This window comes from Caretta caretta, chromosome 17 (genome assembly GCF_965140235.1).
Source record: "Caretta caretta isolate rCarCar2 chromosome 17, rCarCar1.hap1, whole genome shotgun sequence".
NCBI classification, from domain to species: domain Eukaryota; kingdom Metazoa; phylum Chordata; order Testudines; family Cheloniidae; genus Caretta; species Caretta caretta.
In genome coordinates this window covers 1,377,625-1,398,287 of record NC_134222.1, presented here as the reverse complement: position 1 = coordinate 1,398,287, position 20,663 = coordinate 1,377,625, and the positions used below count along the sequence as shown (strand labels likewise).

At 39.9% G+C, this 20,663-nt stretch overlaps 1 protein-coding gene across 1 annotated transcript in view; it reads right to left on the bottom strand.

The window, feature by feature from the left end:
* Positions 1-299: 299 nt before the first annotated feature.
* FOXN1 (forkhead box N1) overlaps positions 300-20,663 on the bottom strand; it is a 51,118-nt gene continuing 30,754 nt past the window's right edge. The window contains exons 4-9 of the mRNA XM_048824208.2: positions 19,777-19,887; positions 15,116-15,243; positions 13,785-13,881; positions 6,157-6,364; positions 4,980-5,510; positions 300-2,403 (exon numbers count right to left, since the gene is read on the bottom strand). Of these exons, the coding sequence (XP_048680165.1) occupies positions 2,135-2,403; positions 4,980-5,510; positions 6,157-6,364; positions 13,785-13,881; positions 15,116-15,243; positions 19,777-19,887 (1,344 nt within the window). The 3' untranslated portion in view covers positions 300-2,134. The remainder of the gene's footprint in view (positions 2,404-4,979; positions 5,511-6,156; positions 6,365-13,784; positions 13,882-15,115; positions 15,244-19,776; positions 19,888-20,663) is intronic.

Below are 20,663 nucleotides of genomic sequence, written 5' to 3'. Positions count from 1 at the left end.
TGCACAAAAAGTGCTGCAACATAGTTCTTCCTGAGTATAAACAATCTATCATCATTTGTGCTACGAGCCAATACCTTTTGGTATAATGTATTTCTAGTAAGATGTAAAGAAGCTCCATTAGACAAGTAGTACTCAATTTTGCACAGCACAAAAGCTCCTCTGTGATCCAATAGAACGGCAGAGAGCCACAATATAATTTTGCAAAAAGAAAAGGAGGACTTGTGGCACCTTAGAGACTAACCAATTAATTTGAGCATAAGCTTTCGTCATGAAAGCTTATGCTCAAATTAATGTGTTAGTCTCTAAGGTGCCACAAGTCCTCCTTTTCTTTTTGCGGATACAGACTAACATGGCTGCTACTCTGAAATATAATTCCGGAGAGAAGTTAGTTCTCACATTGTGATGAGATTAGAGTTGTTGCATTGAAGTGGCCCTGTCTTCACAGTGATGAAACCTCATGGTGCAGACATCACAATACTATGTCAAGACATTGCCCCACAATTTATTCTGTGCCTTTCTGCAGCTCCTTTTGATGCAACAGTTTTTCTTTCCCCTCACACCTCTATTTCCTGCCAGCTATTAACAAAGGAGTAACGAACCCTTCAGTTTTTCTCCTATCATCCTTGTTTGGATGGTCAAGAAGGCATCCTGCCAACTCTGGTACATTTACGTAGCTCTCCCCATTCTGCCTTGTATATTGGGCAGCTTGGCAAGCTCTCCTGTATTTCTCACTCTACTCTCTTTGCCTGTGAGTAGGTAGAGTAAGAGGCATGTCAGTCAAACCTGTGGACTGCCTGATAGGGCCATAAAGAGTCTCTTTAGGAAGGCTTTGGCGTCAGGGGTTTTCGACTTGCGGTCTGTGGACCTTTGGGGTTCTGCAGACTATGTCTAAGATTTCCAAAGGGGTCTGCACCTCCATATAAAATTTTTAAGGGTCTGCAAATGGAAACAGGTTGAAAACCACTGCACTAGACCATTCAGATGCAAAATTTATATAGCACTTAATTTGAAATAGGTGTGTTATTCCATGAGACAAAGGTGGTTTCACTTACTATGGATATTATTTTTCTGACATAATCATCCACAAAGGATTATGATTTGGTATTCTGTCCAGACCCTTCCTCTACATACAAAAATTGTTCCCTGGTATTTTCTGCCGCTCTGTTTTTCCTCTTCCAGAATCAGGTCTAGCTATTTTAAAATACAATTTCTGTCTCATTTGAAATGATTTGAAAAGTTCTTGACACCATACTTTTAATAACCATTTCAAATCCTATTTTAATAGAAAGTATCCAATAAAAAGGTACTTAACAAAAATATTGTGGCTGGTTCTCTGTGTTTGTTCTTCAATATCTTGATTCAAAGGTTGTGTAATACCTCCACCTCCTCAGCCCATCTGGATAAAAATAGGGACTAAATATGAATAATTTTCCAGCCACATAAAAATTCTACTAAATTGTTGGTTTTATTTTTTAAAAAAAGGTTTTGATTTCTTTTTAAACACAGTAAAATGTGTGCAACTTCCTGCTACAGTGTATTTATTGCTTTTTGTTTTAATTTGTCAGGAGGCTAATCCTCTTATAGTTTTTGCATAGTTTGCAGTATATGTGTGTCTTTCTGACAAACTCCAAACTTTCTTTTGAGGAGGTTGTGAAAATGTTTTTAATATGTACATTTTCTGTAGTGATCTGCCGCAGAAGTTGTGGACATCACTAACTTCAGAAAAGTGTTTGGAGAAGATTTTATTTCTGTATGCCTTGACTTACGCATTAAGTTGTAAATATCTTTCATAAAAATATTTGACAGTTGTTTCTTTTCTCCAGATGCTAATTTGGTTTATGAAAATATAAAAGATGGATGGCTTGATTAAGCTGTTGATGGCTATATTGGTCAACATCACTTTGTCTTTAAGCTAGTGAACCATATTTTTTTCAACATTTAAAAAAATACGCTACCAGTAGTATTCGAGCGGTCTTGAATTTCCTGCAGCCCAGTTCTGGGAAAAAAAGATAGTTCTCATTCAAATGGACACAGTTCTGATTTATTTTACCTGAAGGTGCTAAGAGTAAGTAAAACAGTGTGACTGTTAAGACTGTTTTGGGACAAAAATAATGTAACTGGGTTGTTTTGTGGTTCACACTAGTGCTATAGGCTTGGATCCAGAATTATTCAAGTAGGCTGTGGACACTGTATCCAATTCCATAAAGGCAGAGTAAAGCGTAGTGAGTTGTAAGTCAGGTAAGCTGCTATGTGGATTGCTATTCTGGGTGGTGAGGTTATTGCTGCTGTTACTATCCATCTGATAGTGAGAAGGGAAGCACTGAGAGGATATTGGGGATGTTGAAATGAGAACCAAGGGATCCACAGCCAGGCTGTCATCTTTCAGTTCTTCCCAAAGATTTCCTATAACAAAAAACAAAACCAACACACTGATGTAGTCTTTGGCTTTCGTGTGTGTGTGTGTGTTTGCTTTTGTTTCTTTTAAGAGTGAGTCCACTCTTGGTGCATCATGTCTACTGCTGAGCACTTGTGAGATAAAACGGACAGCAAGAACTGTTTTACATCATCAGCTGACAAATTCCCATTCAGCGGCATGTATACTTCCATTTAAAACACATTTCTAGCACGTATTGTCATGAACATGCCTTTGAAAAGGTGAACTGATGAATTTTCAACTATACCTAGCAACAGCTTTTAAAAGTGCAAACTGCCCCCCGTTCATCTCAGCAGGGTGTTGGTTTTTCAACTAATGATGATGCTTTGAGTATGTCTACACTTTAAGATTTGGGGTGTGATTCCTAGCTTGAGGAGACATACATTAGCTCTAATGAAACTAAGGCTTGGTCTACGCTAGCAACTTTTGTCGGTATAACTAGGTCGCCTGGGATGTGGAAAACCACATCCTTGAGCGACAACACAGTTCTACTGACCTGTAGACAGTGTTATGCCAATGGGAGGTGGATTACCTATGCCAGTGGGAGAAGCCCTCTCGTTGGCTTAGGTAGCAGCTTCACTGAAGTGCTATAGCAGCAGCTGCGCCACTGCAGCCTTGTAAGTGTAGACAGGCCCTTAAAATCAGGTGTAGCTGCAGCCTGGCAAGTGATGGGAGGAGCTCGCGTGGGTGGAAATCATGCCCTCAGCTCCGTGTAGACGAAACTGCAGTGGGACAGACTTTCAGATAATGTTGGTGCACAATTGTGTGCTTAATCTGCACATGGCGTTTACTGCAGTTATGTGGTCAGATCAAGTAACGGCATGTATAAATGGTCAAATAAGCAAACATCAGAAATGCTGCTTGTCCTGAAGATGTACACTGCCATTTCTCACCGAATGATGCAGAACACAAAGGTGACACTAACTAAAAGTTTAGCTACTGCATGAGGGCCATATTCTCTGCTCGCTTTTTGTGGGAGACTTTCTGTGAATATGGGGGAGCGTATCTCCCTAAACTTGTAAGCACGGTTTATGCATCTTAATGTGAAATATAATTTACCCCTCTTCCTAGAATAAGTTTGACATACTCCATGTAAATGAAGACAGAATTTGCCTTAAGTTTGTGAGATGTTTGACAACAAGTCCCATTTATTAGACAGTGAACCCCAAACCTAAGGCCAGATCATTTTGTAGAATAAAACAGGCCATAGAGTAGAGAAAGGGAAGTAATTTAAGATGGAATGGCTGAAAAATCTGTGCAACAGCAGGGCTGGTGCTTGGTGGCATCATGCCAGGGGGGTCAAAGGGACAGAGTGCAGGGAACACAAATATGTGCATACACAAAATAAGATATTTAGAAAGGTTCAGGAGCCAAGAGAGAGGCATGAACTGTTGAATTTTGTATTTGGAAATGTGCAGAATGGTGCACTTAAAAATCCACCTGTTTAGTCATCAGTAACTAAAGGAGAAATCTATACCCTACAGGGTTTTTTGACCATTTGGAGACCGTCTGGCAGCTTCTGATACCATTGTTCCCTGTTTCCTTTGATCTTGTTGTCAATGGAGCTGGAACAATATTTTGCACAGTGCCTTGCCGTAATAATGATGTGCACTCAACCCTATTGGATCCACAGGCTTGCACTGTGCCTCTTCCATTTCTACTGCTGCATTCTATTTTTGTTGTATTTCCATGAGGATGTTTGGTATGCCTCTTGTCCCCTGCAGCTGGGCAAAACCTACCCTTCCTATGGCATGATCCAGCAGGAGCTCTACAGCCTCTAAGCTGGAGATTTTTCACCTAACTTTGGCTCTTCCACTAATCATTATTTTTGCAGTGGAAGGGTGATTTGGGCCTTGAGCACTATATCTAGTCAAATGAAGATTTGTTTGGCTGAGAACAGGAGCTCTGATGTCTGCAATACACAATCATTTCAGCAAACTTTACCAAGTGTAGGAGGTCAGTGAAGTGATCACTCAAACATCTGTGGTAAATTGTATACAGAGTAAGTTGCATTTTTTAAAAAATTTTTTTAGCAAAAAAATGGAAGAGGATTGTAACAATAATGGTGAATGCAACCAAAAATTATGAACCATGCACTCAAATAAAAACATGTTTTCTTGTTCTCATGTGATATTGTATCTGACATTCATCTAATAACTATGTCTAGGATACTTTTTACTTAGGAAATATGTGTGATGAGGTGGAGGGCAACATTTGACATATTGCATTACAGTATTTAGGGACCACAGAGTTTGCAGGGAGTAAACCATTTTCCAAGTTCTGGTTCTAAATTATGTCTTCTCTAGGTAACAGTCTCTATAAGTAATATTAAGTTCTATACTGCATGAGATAATGAATCTTAGTGAACTGCTTTTCTCTGGCTGTGGAAAGGACAAGTAGCCCAAGAAAAGAACTAATGGTCACTTGTCTAGTCATTGCTTTTTCATGCATGCAAGGAGAAAAGGAGATTTCTTCTATGGTTAGTTCTTGATATCATAAGTGCACAAATAACAAATAAACATTTAGTGGAATATCAGGCACTTACCTTGGAGATCAAAGTCAATCAGGGAAGGGTTAAGAGCATCAATATCATTGCTCATGTCTGCTTCTTGCATGAGTGTGTCCTGCATTGTCCTGGCTGTGGAGTGCTCTGTCAACATCTTCATACCATGTATGGGAGGGGTCTGGGCTGGCAAGGGTGAGTCTTGGGTGGTGCTAGGTTGTGCTCTGAGTTCAATTTGAGTATCTGCAGAAGGGAAGATGCTCTGAGGGATACCAGGTGATTGTTGCATTAAGGTAGGTGAGATCTGAGGGAAAACCTGTGGTGATGTATAACATGGAGTTTGGTGCCCTCCAAGCAAACTTGGTAGTGCGTTCTTGGCACGTAGAGGTCCTGTTGTGTGAATGGTGTGTAAAGGCTGTTGGATATTAGACGACGGGGATGACTCAGACAGAGAATGGGGCTGGACTGACATCTGTCTGGAAACTGCTGAACTTGCCACACCAGTTGGATTGCAGGACACGATTGAAGATCTTAGTTTTTCAGCCTTGTCTCCTATCAATGTGTCAAGTTCTTCTAAAAGACAAAAACAGAACAAAACCAAATTACAATTTGATGTAATACTGTTAATGCCTACCCAACATTGAGCTTGTGTGAGTCTGCCTAGGTTGCAACTGGAATTTTAAGTGTTGCTCAGAAAATGAACACGAGATGAAAATGCCAATCTTAAAACAGCAATGAAATTGGTACCTAGTGTGGAAACACAGACCCAGGTAGTACCCATAAATCTCAAGTGAGTATTTCATAAAGTATTTTTTTTTATTTAAAGATGGGATAGTCGCATGCTAAATAACCCCAAGTTTTATTCCTCAGTGCTTAACTCTGTCTCTTTTATATCAAAGATTAGACAGATGTCAAGGGAGATACATCTTTCACTGAAATGATAGGGAATACACCTCTAAGCTCCAGAGTGCCTTTTGATCTGTAGCATTATAAATATTTGGAAGTCTCTCAGCAAAAACAGCTGTTACTCTAGCTCTAATCCTACATTTCTGTGCTGCCAACCATTTAATAAGCAAGAGGCCTTGGACATGGATCATGTCCCTTCCCAGCACCCAAATCCTCTTCTATTGCTTGATTCTCAAAATATTTATACCGCCTGCTGCTAAGAAGGGTTCTGTGGATCACTGTTTGAGAACTAATGCGCTAGCATATTACTAACCTGGCTTTGCCATACTCTTCCTCACAGCAACTGGATCTTTCCTCTTCCATTTCTGAAGCTCTTCCTGCATCTTATCAATTTTGGCTGGATTCAGTGCCCACAAACAGCCTTTCCGAGAAGAGCCACCTGACTTGTTTTCAACTTTCTCAAAGCATTTGTTCAAGGATAAGTTATGGCGTACAGAGTTCTTCCAACCATCTGGAGCTGTCTGGAAAAACAAATTCAAACTAAGAAGTGAACTGGAAGATAGATTCCCAAATATATCTCTACGGTGTCTCCAGTTCTCTGCTGAAAGGATAGCTTTGTGTATTGTTAATGAAGGTAAAGAACTGTTAACACACAGTGGTTTGAAAGAGAGGCTGCCCAAAGAAATTAGAGCTGGAAAAGGGCCAATAGTTCAGATCTATTCATTTCCCAAAGGGACTTTCACAAGATTGTTTCCAGGCATGTATTTGCCTATGCTTTGTTTGACCAGTTTAGTTTTCAAAGATCCCAGCAATGATTCTTTCACCACCTCCCTTAAGAATTTGTTCCACAATCTTATGTAGAACTCACTGTCAGGAACATTTTTCTGATAGGAACTTTTCAAGAGTAGAAACTTACGATTACTCATTCCCATTCTCAAGCCGATTTTTTTATGAAGAGTAGTTACATGATAATGTCCAGTATTTTACAATGGATGAAAAGAACGGTTGGATTCTTAGTGATCACATATGGTCAGACAGAACCTCTCTTTTACCAAAAGGCCTTCCTTCTAGAAGCACAACATCCTTTACCCATCCAAGAGATGCTCAGTTCTACTTATCGTAAGTGGGGCATTGGTTCAGTACTGATTCACAGAGAATAATGTCACATGTGGAGGGTATGTTCCAAAGACCATTGAAGTCAATGGAAAGACCTCCATTGACACCAGTGGACTTTCAGTTAGGCCTATTATCACTTCCTGCAGCACCCTCAGTTTTGTGATTTTTTTTTAGTTTTGTTTTGTTTTTTTGGGGTCTGCTGTCCTAGTACTGACCAGCTCTTCTTCATGAGATTTGCAAGTTCATAGCTCAAAGCAGTAAGGCTGCATGCCAGATCAAAAGGGTGAGACTAGAATAAACCCATGACTTTTCACATGGCTGTACCTAGCACTGACAAAGAAGTTTGCCCTTCATTTTGTTTAACGTTTTAAAGTGCTTTTGAAATCATATTTAGGTAGAGATTTTGGCTGATAATAGTTGTGTTGCTTCTTCTTTTTGGATTACAAGGACAATATGCCAGAGGTTAGCAGTGATGGAAAAACATGACATTTTAAGATGCAAGGAAGTTTATGAGACAGTCACCAAGTTCCAGCTAGCAGTTTTTGCACAGCAGTGGCCACTGGAGCATTCAATAGTGAGGTTACAAAAATCAAAAGAAGAATTAACTATACAAAGAAGGTGCATCTTTAGTCCACTTCAGAACATCTAGAAAAAATTCAAGCAAATAACCAAATGGCTACACATTACTTGGATTTCGCCTGAGTGTCACAATAGACATCAAATAGGACTTAGCTTGTTATTGTGGGTGTAATTTTGTGTGTTAGCAAATTGTATAACTATTAGGCTGAGTCAGAAGTCTTCCAGATGAGACAAAACAGTTTCCTCACACCTGACTATTGTCTTTTTTTCACCTTTATTTTCAAGGCAATTGTTGAAATTGGGAGGTTCTTAGTTTGAACAATACATATAATTGTTTCAATAAAATAACACCCTCCCCTCCCTGCCATTTTTATTCAAGCACTCTCTGATCAGTGAGATAAAAACCGTTCCCTCCTTGCCCTGAGGGAAAATTTTGCACTTAATCACAAAGACTCGGAGAGAGTAGAAGGAAAAAACCTACAGTAGAAGCAGATTTTTCTCCATTGTATAGGCCTAGAAATGCAAAACAAGAAGAAACATTTCTATCTGACATTCTATCTGACATTTACTTACAGGTATAACTTCACATACTGGATTTTTTTCATCACTGTCTATTTAGAACTGAAGTTTGAAAAGAGAAGTGGATTCATCTTCCTTTGCCAGGGCAGAGTTTTTCATGTTGGAGACTTAGTCATCCCAGAAATCAGCTTTTGTTTTGTCTTTGTTACTTGATATCAAATGTGAAAAAGTGTTTTTTAGGGGGCATCGTTCCATATTTCCATGAGGGATATACACAGTAAAACTTTGCTGAGAGATATTTAACTGGTAACTGATCTGGAATATGGTTATTGGAACTAATTAGCACTGTTCTCTTTTACTCTGTAAAAGTTTTGCTTTTGTTTTTTAGTTTTATTATACCACTGGTTTCTGATTTTTGGAGACATGGATTCAATAGTTATTTAAAATTTGTATATAACCCAACCGTTAAGTATCACTCTTACTTCTCTAAACCACTTCTGTACATTTTGGATTCATCTCTGCATCCTTATTCCCACAGTCCTGAATCACCTCTTGCTCTCCTTCACCTAGCAAGGGAACACAGTGATTTATATGTGAGGCATCAGTATTCATCTACTGCTTTCTAAAGCAGGAATATTTATTTGCATGGGCCATTGGCATCAAAAGCCTCTTATGTCAATCTCTGATACGTGTTACTTTTCCACTCTTGGCTTGGTAGGTACTACATGATAATGCTAGGTTTCAGAGTAACAGCCGTGTTAGTCTGTATTCGCAAAAAGAAAAGGAGTACTTGTGGCACCTTAGAGACTAACCAATTTATTTGAGCATAAGCTCAGCTCACGAAAGCTTATGCTCAAATAAACTGGTTAGTCTCTAAGGTGCCACAAGTACTTCTTGTCTTTTTACATGATAATGCTGTCTGCTTTATTTACTGCACCGGGGCCAAAACCTATATTAGCTCATTGCCAGTTGGGCATAATCTTAAAAAAAGGTGCTCAATGCATAATGGTGGATCTCAACCTGAGACACTCAGCTGTAAGATGATAGATGCAGCCATTAGCCCCGCTGCTCAGCCTTCTTCCTTGGTCACTATAGAACCAATAAAAAATAAAGAACATGCAGCTTCACATATGCCTGTCAGCTAGCAACTCAAATGATCCTTTCCCCAAAAGTTCTGTGCTTGTGGAGAGGAAACAAGAAATTGATGTTGAAAACAGGCTTTGCACTCAGCATATTATAAAGGAAGATTATTACTATTATTAATGCTGGTAGGCATGAAGCCATTTTCTGTGCAACAACTATGGATAACTTTTTTCACTGTCTCATCCTCTGAATATCAGAGTTTGAAAATGAAACCCTTCTATACAAGATGTGCACACTCGTGCATATGCCCTGACTGATCCATGTTCAGAATACGCTTCATATAAATTGCTCAGGATAAGTTGACAAACTTATCTATGAGAGAGAGAGTAGTGTAAGAAAAAAATCTTTCTTTGCCTTAATTTTTAACCTCTTTTTAAAACTTCTTGTTGATATAAATTAAGTTCCCTCTAGATTCTCAAATCTCACAAACATGGACATTTTTCACACAAAAAGCTGTCCTGCTTATTGGGTTTGTGACATTTGCCTAGTATTAAAGATGACCGGCAAAGGAATTTTTAAAAATGGGGCTCGTGCCCAATTTTTCCCTTATGATGTATAATGAAGGCCTGAAAGATTTGTGGGGGAAGAGGGTTGTTAGTTTTGTTTTGCTTGTATCAGGAATCTAAAATTTGGTTTTCCTTAGCTTTGTTGGAGGACAACTGAGTGGTATAAGGATTATTTACTGAGTATCCTTGACACCTTAATTGAATGGGTGAGGATGTTGGATCTTTAACAAGGGCTTCTTTTATTCAAAATATTAATTAGTGACAGAGGTTAAATAGATGTTAACAAAAACAAAAACACAGTGTGTTAACCAATCTGAAAAAAATCCATTCCCTTCTTAATAGCTCACTTTCACTTTCTTGGCTCATGTGACATCACCATTTTATTAGTTCATCAGTCATCAGAGTCTTCAGGGTGAGTGAGGACTTTAATTCTAATGTTAAAAAACAAGCAGAAAAACTGAGCTGTCTTTATTCACCACAAAGCAGCAAATGGGGAAGCAGCCCAATTTTGTTCCACTTTGCAAGTCATCTTTAAGTTGATGCCAACCAATTCCAAATATAAACAATAAAGATGTTCCCCTTACATCCAGTGTATACTTGATAGTGAATGATATAGCTTTTTAAAAAGCAGAACATGAGATTTTTATTTCTAGCCCTATAAATGAAAGATTATATGTCTGCCCTGTTCCTACCTAGTAAGGATAATTAATGTTTCTGCTCAGCAGTAGAGAAAGTAGGGAGTGGCATATGCTTCCCAGAGGTTTTCAGAGAGGGTGGGGCACATGCTTTGAAATAATTTTAGGAACATCTAAAACAAAAAAGTATTAGTAAGAGGACCGGCTCTGAAGAGTGATGCCAGGTGATGAATTGATTCTGACATCAAGATCTCAAAGATGCTTGTCGGGGAAAATCCAACACTTTACCCAGTTCAGTTGTCAGAATGGTCCAACAATGTGTTAATGAGTCATCTTCTCTTGGTAACTGTTTTTTTTTTAAGTTAAGACTTTTCTTGTCCAGTATTAACGAGCTTTGATCATAGAATCATAGAATATCAGAAAAGCAGGACCCATACCCAATTAAATCATCCCAGCCAGGGCTTTATCAAGCCTGACCTTAAAAACTTCTAAGGAAGGAGATTCCACCACCTCCCTACCACCTCACCAAAGCTGCTGTTCTACAGTTGAAACCTGGTAACTAACTGGCTCCTGTCTCACACTGAGCAGTATGGTGGGAGGGAGCATGGAATTTAAGAGAGGGAAAATACCTTGTGTTATGATCCCATCAGACCACAAACTTTTCTAACCTCTCACACCACTGACGGTATTTTTATCTCCAATTTATATATACATAAACTAATGTTACTCTGCACAGACCCATTGATCCTGACCGCCTCTTGAAGTTTAAAGAGTTTTATGATCTTGCAAAACTCTTTCTTTTTAAATCTGGCTCTCAAGAGAAGGGAGAGGTACTTCAAAGAGAAATTCCACTTTAGCTGTGTGAATGTTTTTTAGTACGTAGGAGGTGGATTGCTCTGTTTCAACTAGAAATGAGACTGTTGCATCATAGAAATTGCATTTGCTGTGGCAGTGAGTAGAAGTTAATTTGACTGGGCTTGTGTCATCTAATATTTCCCAGCAAGATCCCATGTGCATTTGTACTATATGGTTTCTCCCCAACTGTAATTGCTTCCCCACCCCTTGGCTCCATGTTCTGGTAACTACTGAGTGATTTTTGATAGAAAAAACAAAAACTATTTTTGTGTGACTGCTGAGGATAACATATAAACGGAACTACTCCACAAGGATCTTGAGGAAGACTTCCAAAGAGAGCAAGTAGTTCAATAGGGCAGTAACCTATCGTATGGTGGATGATTCTGGTAATTTTATAGATTAGATAGAGCTATGGCTGATTGCCCAAAAGTAAAAGATACAGTTCTTTTGTTTTCAGTTTATTTTAAGGATGTTTGGGATGAAATTATGGAATTTAGTTGACTATAAAACTAAGGTGCAAAAAGATTCTTCTTGCAAAATGTGTGATTGTCTCAGAAGTACCCTCTGTCATTTTACTGATAGCACACTTGGATTGATTGGAGGAGGAGAACCTCATTCTCATTGTGGTTTTTAAGTGACTTAAGTGAGGGGACACAAGGATATGAGTAAAGAACTGTTCACACTCCAGGGAGTTGAGTTAACATCTTGTGGAGTTATGAATGGGAGGGAAAGGTATCAGAAATAGCACTTTCTCTCTGACTGTTACTGGAGTGGGGAATTGATGGTCAAAGGCTGTAGGGGAATATATGCAGAAAAATGTGTTTAAGGAAAGGATGGATGTTTCACTGCCATTTTACACTATATCAGGAACACATTCAAGGGGCAGGAACAGGAATAAGGACTTAGTGGAGCAAGGTTCTCTCACTCCTAAGAATTCTATGTATTTATGCTGGTAATAGCAGCATTGGGTCTGGAACAGCTTCTTTTATTAATCTGGTGTGAAGCATAAGGCATTGTAACTTCAAACTAGTGAATAAATACAGGAGTGTTTATGGTTATGTTTATAAAATATATATTTTTATATGTTTTTAATAAACTGACTTTTTGATTTGAAATGTACTGATTTTATTCTTCAAGAAAATAATATAGTCCTCAAATAAAGATGCAATACTTGGCTTTAGATCACACAATTTGTGCATTGTGCCATGAGGCATCATAGTTTAGCATGCTATTAATTCATGTACCTGTTCATGTACCTGGTGTTAAAAATAAGGGGAAGGCGACTGTCATTTTATTAGAGAACAAATTCAAGACTCTGAATTACTCCTTGATTTGGAGCAGCATATTTTGTCTAACTTTTAGATTCTTTGTGATTTGCCTTAAAACCAAAAAAAACCAAAACACTTTTCCAGGTCACTGTCATGTTGTTCAATTTCCTGTTTGTTTTTGGCCAAATATCTGAATCCCTTGTGACATAACAGTATAAAATAAGAGTGCATATTGCATTAAACTCTATTATAAAGATGCTGGTGGGGATTGACTCGGGACTAATGCTGTGACAGCAAGTCTAATGCCAGCCCTGCCAACCCCATTAAAACGGGGTCGCAACCCACTTTGGGGTCCTGCTCCACAGTTTGAGAACCGCTGTGCCTATATAATACCCATCCCTTCTGCATAGGCCTAGGGTAGTATGTTGAGTACACACTAGACTGCTGGACTAGGCAGAGGTGCCAAACTTTTTTTTTTTTTCTGGCTGTATCCCCCTTCGGAGATTCGTGTCCTATGCGCCCCCTCCCATCTGCCATGGAAGACAGGAGAGCGGTAGCCCAGGCATCTAAACTTGCAGTTATTTTATACTGTTATGTCACAGGGGATTCAGATATTTGGAGAGAGGGAGGCAGGGGTTGAGTTGCATGGAAAGATGCAGGGGGTGGCAGGTGCTGGGTGCCTGCAGGAAATAGGGAGGCAGGGGCATTCCTGGTTCGTTGCCCTCCTTTTTCCCCAATGCACACCTCTGTCTGAAGCGGTTTTGCCTAGCTGCCTCCCGTTCTTATCTGCTGCTCCAGTGAGACCATTTTGCAGCTGCCAAGGAGACTCTGCCTCCTGTGTGCTGCTGCTTTCCAACAGCATGAAGCTACAGCCTACAACAAGACCCACCAGGCACGCACCAAATCTGGCTCCCCTGCAGTGCAGGCACTCAAGGCTGCCTACCTGACCTGAACTTGAGCAGAGCCCCCTCCCTGAGCACAGTGAAGTGGTGGCTACAGCCTCCTAATGGTGTCACTAGATGGGGCCTGTGGCAGCTGAGTTGGAAGTGTCCGTGCTCTGTGCTGCTTGTGGCCCCTGATAACCACAGTGTGTTTACACTTCCCTCCACCTCACCTCCCCACCCCCACCCCAGTTTGAAAACCAAAGGGCTAGGAGACGTATACTATGTCAAGGGTTAGATATTACTCTTATATTCTAACAAGAAAACTATCCATTTCAGTAGAATGGACCTGGTCTCTTACCCTGTGCTGACAGGCAGATCTCAAGGAAATGGGGAAGCAGAAAGGTATTGTAAGCAATTTTTAAAATGATGAGCTCACCTTAAAGTAAGGAAAGTGTTCCGTCATGAAATTGTAAATCTCACTGACCGGGAGACTCCCTGTTTTGCTGTTTTTGAGCGCCATGAAGATCAGGATGCTTTGGGAACAAAGAAGAAACAATGACCTTTACTGATAGCTTCACATTTCAGCCTGTATTATTTGATTTCTCAGTAATAGAAAAAAAGACAGAACTTTACAGCATGTGCAACTCCTTTGTTTGCTCTTCCCTGTAATAAGATGAATCCTGGTGATTCTAAAGGCTACATGAGGCTGTTACAAGTAATTCCCTGGCTATCGGTTATATTGTATAAGGATTTCAGCGGTAACTGTTGCCATACACATAAAGGGTCTAACTTCAATTGAGTTACATCAGTGTAAAACCAGTGTAATGAAGTGTAGGATCAGGTCCAAGGTTTTCAAACTTAGTTTGGTGGGTCTTGCCAGTGCATGTATTTGTTAACACTGAGCTCAAATGTGTAGGCTGCTAAAGACTCCATGGGGAATGTCAGACTGACAATGACAAAGGGCTTAAACTTGAGGTTAACTTGTAGTAGTTTACTTTGGCAAACTGTCATCTGGAGAAGAGTTCCCACTAGGATCTTTGCTATTGATTTTATGTGGATGGCACACACACACTGGAATGGGCGGCAGTGTGAAGCCCTAATACAGGTTATATGGTCACCAAAGGAGCTCATGCGTGCAGGACAGCTAGATTTATTTCAAATACTCCAGGACAATGGGGACTGAGAAGACTCTGGAGGCAGCACTAGTGTCATAGGGTTTAGTTTCACTGAAAAAGCAGATGGTACAAGAGTGAAAAAAAAGCCCATACGTTACAAGGAAAACACTAACTTCATAGAAAACATTGCTTACCAGCTGTTTCTTGTGTTTCCAAAGAGAGCGTGTGTGTGTGTGAGACATATTCCCTGTCTTTCCCATTCATTGCCCACATTCAGCAGAAAAGAATTAGCATTATTTCATACCCTGGAAAAGACCATCAGTTGCCAGGAGCCCCATATTCGTGAGATAACAAACACATAATTTAATATTATATATTTGATATATTAAAACTGAAGAGTGTGTATGTGCACACACAAACACACACACATACTGCAGTTTTTTATTTACATGCTCAAAAGTGTGTGAAGTGTTTGTGAACTCCTTTCCATATGACTTTATCTCTATCTTTGCTCCAGAATCTAGGACATTTCATGATTCATAAGTTTCAGACAAATGGGAGCAGGCACTATGTTGCAAATTCTGTATTGCGGTCTAAATAGCATGGTTCCCCTAACATTTAGACTTGGAAAAAAAAACAGGTAGTTAGTTACCTGTAGGAGTAGATGGGTTTAGGAAACAGAGGCTGCTGGGATTCTTGACTCCCTTGAGGAGCGATTCTCTGGTAAGGATAGTGTGATGAGGTAATATAGGTTACAGGATAACTGCCTCCTGAGGAATACTGACAACATGAAAAAAGACAAGTTAATTGACTTAAAAGCAAAAGAAGCAAGAAACTCCCAGAAACTGTCTTTATTAATAGTAGCAATAAACATATTTCGGAGGATACCTTCCACCAACCCAATATGGCACTACACAGAAAAATAAAATATTGCATTAACTATTAGATTTAAAAAAAACCAAAACAGCATGAAATACTTCAAACAATAAAATACACCATGAAAGACTAAAACTCTAAAATAAGACAAAAGATTAAAACTACTAAAAAAACCTCTGGGGATAAGAAAGAACGTTTTTTAAAAGTGGAGATGAGATAAACTAAGACAGAAGCCCAATGGGGCAAATTCATTCTGCACCATAGGACTAAGCACAACAAAGCCTTCCTTGCTTGCTGACTAAATTTAGTCATGATGATGCAACTTCTAAAGGATGAGTGGTGTCAGAGTACACATGAAAACAAATAAATCCTAAAATAAGGAAAGCATCTTCTTCCGCTGCCCTGAGAGAAACATCAGGCAATTCATTTGTCCAGTCAGTAGCAGCCTAGGAACATGAAACTGAGCTTCTTTTTGAGACTTGAACTCTGAGCATTGTAAATAATTGAATCAATGGCCATTCTATTTTGATGATATTGCTGTAACAAAATTATGCAAATTGGACATGGGAAAACAAACTGCCATTAATAGGTCCCATCTAGTTTATTGCAGTACATGCAGGAGTATTCTCAATTGCACACCTTTTAATGCTTTATCCTGTCTCCTTTCAAAAGTCCCATGCTATGAGGTTTTAACTGCTTCCCTTGGGAGATTATTCTACAGTTTAACAGCTCTCACTGTCAGGAAATTTTTCTTAATGTTTAGCTTATATTTCTCTTTTCTTAATTTTATCCTATCCTTACTAATTAATATCTCGTTGGACCAATAATTTCCCTTGCTCCTTGTTTACATACTTTGAATATTTGCCAGTAGGTATCATGTCCCTTCAAGCTATACTTTTAATGGTTCAGTTCCTCCAGTTTCCTCGTAAATTCAGTTGCTTTTCTCTGAATTCCCTCCTGTTTGCCAGAGCCTTTTTTGTTCTGAGCTGCCCAGAACTGAATGCATTATTCCAGGTGCAATCTCCCCAGAACCATATAGAGAAACATACTGAACATATGAACTTGTTTGTGACAGTGACAAACAAGAGTGACAGAAACAGGACATAGAGAACTTCTCCACTTTCCTGTGTCCTGCTCCAGTTACAGACATACTGGGCAAAGATACAGCCCCTGGAACTACCATAAGTTACACCTCCAAAGGTGTCTGACTTGCCCTCCTGGGTTCAAAGTTGTTACCAGGGTAGAGAACTGGGCGTTTATACAGTAATTTTGATTTTATTAGTTTCAGTGGCTCTTTGGAAGCAAAGGAGACTGAGATGGAAATAACTGTGATGTCATTACCAAAAACAAGAACTGTGTGTTTTAAAGATTATTTCTGTTTTATTGGTTTCATTGCTCCTTCTTGAGGGACTGGCGCCTGGGGAAGGGTCCAGTATGATGGGCTTGTACTGGTTATGACATGGCATAACTGGCATGAAAGGTGTCCATGTTTTATGGTGGGTGGGTGACTTCAGTAAGAGCTGCATGTCTGCTATTACTTTCAGGTCAATAAGAAGGTGTTTCCTTATGAGTCTTTTTCTATCTTGTGCCCATTAAAGGGGAAGGGGAGACCATTTTATCTTACTGGCAGAATTAATGAGGGAGCTGACCTCTCACCTCTATATTGAGATGTGAGGCACGAGTTGGACAGCCTTCTGTCTGGCTAAAGGCCCCATTTGCTTGTGTTCCATTTTTAGCAAGCCAAATTGCTCTGCTCCAGTTAAGGTTTGCAGGGTAAAGCTTTGGTGGTGGTTCTGCTCTGCTGAAGACTGACCGCATTTCATTACAATAGTATTTCTCACAAACTTTGTATCATATGCGGCACTCACACCTTAGTGTCTGGTGCTGGACAGTAATTCTACCTACTGCAGCCTCCGCTGCTCATGCCTGTCATTTTCATCTCTGGGCACTAGCATATATTGCCATTACCTTTATCATATTAACTTAAAAAGGGAAATGCTGAAAATTATAATAGCAACCTGCTACATGTGAGAGTTCTGTCACAGTGCCAGCTACAGGTGGATGGAGACTTCCTTTCATGTAGTGCTTGTTGTGTCTTGCCCAGCTACTCCCTTCTTGTCTTGCTCAGCTACTCCCTTCTGTGTTTCAGAGGTTACACTGTAGTTTTTTTTTAACCCAGTTAATGCCAACATGTAGTAACAATATTGGCATCAAGTCAACACTGGAAAGGGATGGGGTATCTGCCTTCGTAGGAAATAAAGAACATGAAGAGAATGTACAAATTAATTAGCAGCCAAAATGGTATTTCTGCTAAAGTTACATGCAGTGTGCGGCTGTATATTTAAATGATGTGGAGGCAGAATGGTGCCATGGCAGCAGGCTGAAATCTGATTTTACTGTCTATATAGCTGCTTCATAGCTGCTTTCATTGTAAGTCTGGTTTTGGACTCACTCCACAAAAAAGGAATGTTCACTTCAACACTGGTAGATTCGGACTACCAATGGATGGAGCAATTTTTCTACTAAATTTGAGGTTAACCAGGCAAAGGTCTCATGAATTATGAAACCAAAAAAGAGCTGTTGGTGAGAATTAAAAAAAATAATGTAATGCTTTTTTTGCCACTTTATAGCTTAAAAAAAGAAGTCACATAGAGAAATTATGGTTTGCTGAACTCTTCAGGTTGAAACAAGTTCGGAGAACCAAAGAGAAAATTACTTTAAAAGTTATTAAGATTTAAAATTGTAATATCAACCTAGCTTGTTGGGAACTGAGGAGCTAATTTTGGCTAGTTGGTGGCTCCAATGAGATACAGCAGCATGCTAGGGAGTGCCATTGTGCCTTAGCCAGGTTTCTTATACATAGCCAGGGTAGAAGAAACACTCCTGTTCTCTCTGTCATCTTTCCCAAGGCTTCTGTTCTCCCAAATCCTCCCTGTATATATTTAGCTCCTGCATACTTCCTAAGGTCTGTTGGAAGGGTATTCAGCTCCTGCACACTATAGGATGTCTGCAGGGTGTGGCAGTTGGGGGCTGCAGAGAACAGGAGTCTTGGGGAGGGCTGGGGAAAAGATATGGTGGGCAATGCCCCAGTCCTGTGGACCTCCAGAGGTCTGTAGGAGAGGACAAACCTCCACATTGTTAATTAATAGAATTTCGGTAGTGCCCAGAGACCCCAGCCAGAAATGGAGCCCCATTGTGTAGGGTATTGTACAAACATGCAGTAAACGACAGTCTCTGTCCTGAAAGAGCTTGTAATCTAATTAACTACAAAGGGTAATAGGTAGGTACAGAACATAATGGAGGGAGTGGAGGCAGAGGGAAGACAAGGGTAATAGTAATAGGAACACATGGTTTCATAGATTTGCTATCTGCAAGACTGTGTACCTCAGGAGGCTCACTAAACCCTCTCTCCACCTGAGCCTTAGGAATCTCACAGGTGCCATCCCTGACCACCTTCTACCACACCTTAATAAGTTTGTTCCTTCCTACAGAGCCTGCCAAGGGGTGTTGATGCACTGATGAACTTCTCAAGGCTTGTGAAGATGTGGCTGGGGTGGGGATACCCATAGCCCCTTTTATGTTTTATGGAGGTATGGGAAGCTCCCCAAGAACATGCTAAGGCAGGGCTTATAGGGGTCAGTGGGCCACGAGCTTCCTAATACCTATGTCAGGGGTCCATGAGCCTCCCGAGACCTGCTGTGGGTGTTCAGAGCACAAAGTCTCACGGTGGCTAGAAGTTCAGAAGACCCCCCAAGGAATCATCTAAGGTTCTCCAGGAGTTTGTGCACTTACTCAAGGGGTGTCCTACATCTGTGCACCTCCTAAAATCTGCAGGAGGTAGGCTCCCCTTCTGCAAATCTTAGGAGGTTTATACTATAATAGTGAGAAAGCTGCAAAATAAATAATTTATGGCAATCAAGTACAGATAAGGTGATTTGTAGCTGTAGCAGCACTTGGCTGTTTAAAGCTGTGTGGACTACCCAGATTTTTAAAATATTTTTCTATGTGTATTTTTGTTTGAGGGTAAATATATTTTATTATTATTTATATATTAAATATATTTTATTTTTGTTCCAACTGTCAGAGTACAGTGGGTTTCCAGGGTTTAGATGGAGCTGGTAGTTACAAATGTAAAATCTTTTAACTTGTTAACAGAACTGGTTTTCTCTAGGAGTCATTGTAAGAGACTAAATAAGCAATACCATAACATTTGTATAGGCTATTTTTTCTGTGTAACCGTGTTTAAAATTCACTTATCTCTATTTCTCCTTGACAGTTTTTTCATAAGCAACATGAGACTATTCATGTAGGAACTTCCCAGCAAATGCAGAATTAGTTGATACTGTTCACCCAGTTCTTGTGTATTATAGTCACAGTCACCAGACCAGTATATTGTAGGACATTCAGTTAATTCAGTTGTCCACACATTGCACATACCTGGTGAAATGGGTGTGAGGGGCAGTACATTTGCTGTACTGGAGGCTGGTAACAGTATAGACTGGGCTGCCCTTCCAGTGGAGGTGTCTTAAGCTTGACCTCTGAATCCCGCTGAAATATATTCAAATAAGGAGTTATTACAGAAAACAACAGACGTGTAAATACATTGAACCTTTCAGTTACTGTCTCCAGTTTGCCTTTGGATGTTTTCTCTGCCCTTCTTGGACTTATTTCTACTCAGACAAGAAGTATTAACAGGAATGTATTTCATCTGCTGGAGCTGTTAGAAGGAACATCCTCTTACTGATTTTTGTACAGTTGCTATTTAGAAAGAAAGCGGCTGTTGTTAAAATCCTCTAACGCAAATTGAAAAATCCAGAAAATGATCATTTCTGTTTGTCTTTTTTTCTTTACCGACCAGAATAACCCGCACTCCTTAGGTCTTTCTGCCTCTCTCTCACTCCTTCTCCACCCCCCCCCCCCAGTTGTCAATAGAAGGAATGCACAAAGCTGGAGGGAGAGTTGGGAATCAAAAAATATGGAGAAACAGGTTACAGAGGAAAATCAAACTAGACTGACTGCATCAGCTAGCTTGATTGCTATAGAAAATCTAGTTGTAGAATAGGAGCTATCTCTAAAACTGCCAAGAAAGGCAGGTAGGTTGGTCAGACTTCAGCAGCTTTGGCCTCTCCCCTGCTGCCCATCTCTCTGTCTAGGATTTCACACACTTAGTGCACTGCCAGAGTCCTACGGACTTGCCTCAGGGATGCTGACATGGTACGAATATTCAAAATGCTTGTCTATCCTTCCAGCAGTAACAGCAGATAACAAGCAAAATCCAGTACGAGTGAAGACTGAATGGAGAGCTGCAATACATTTAGGGAGAT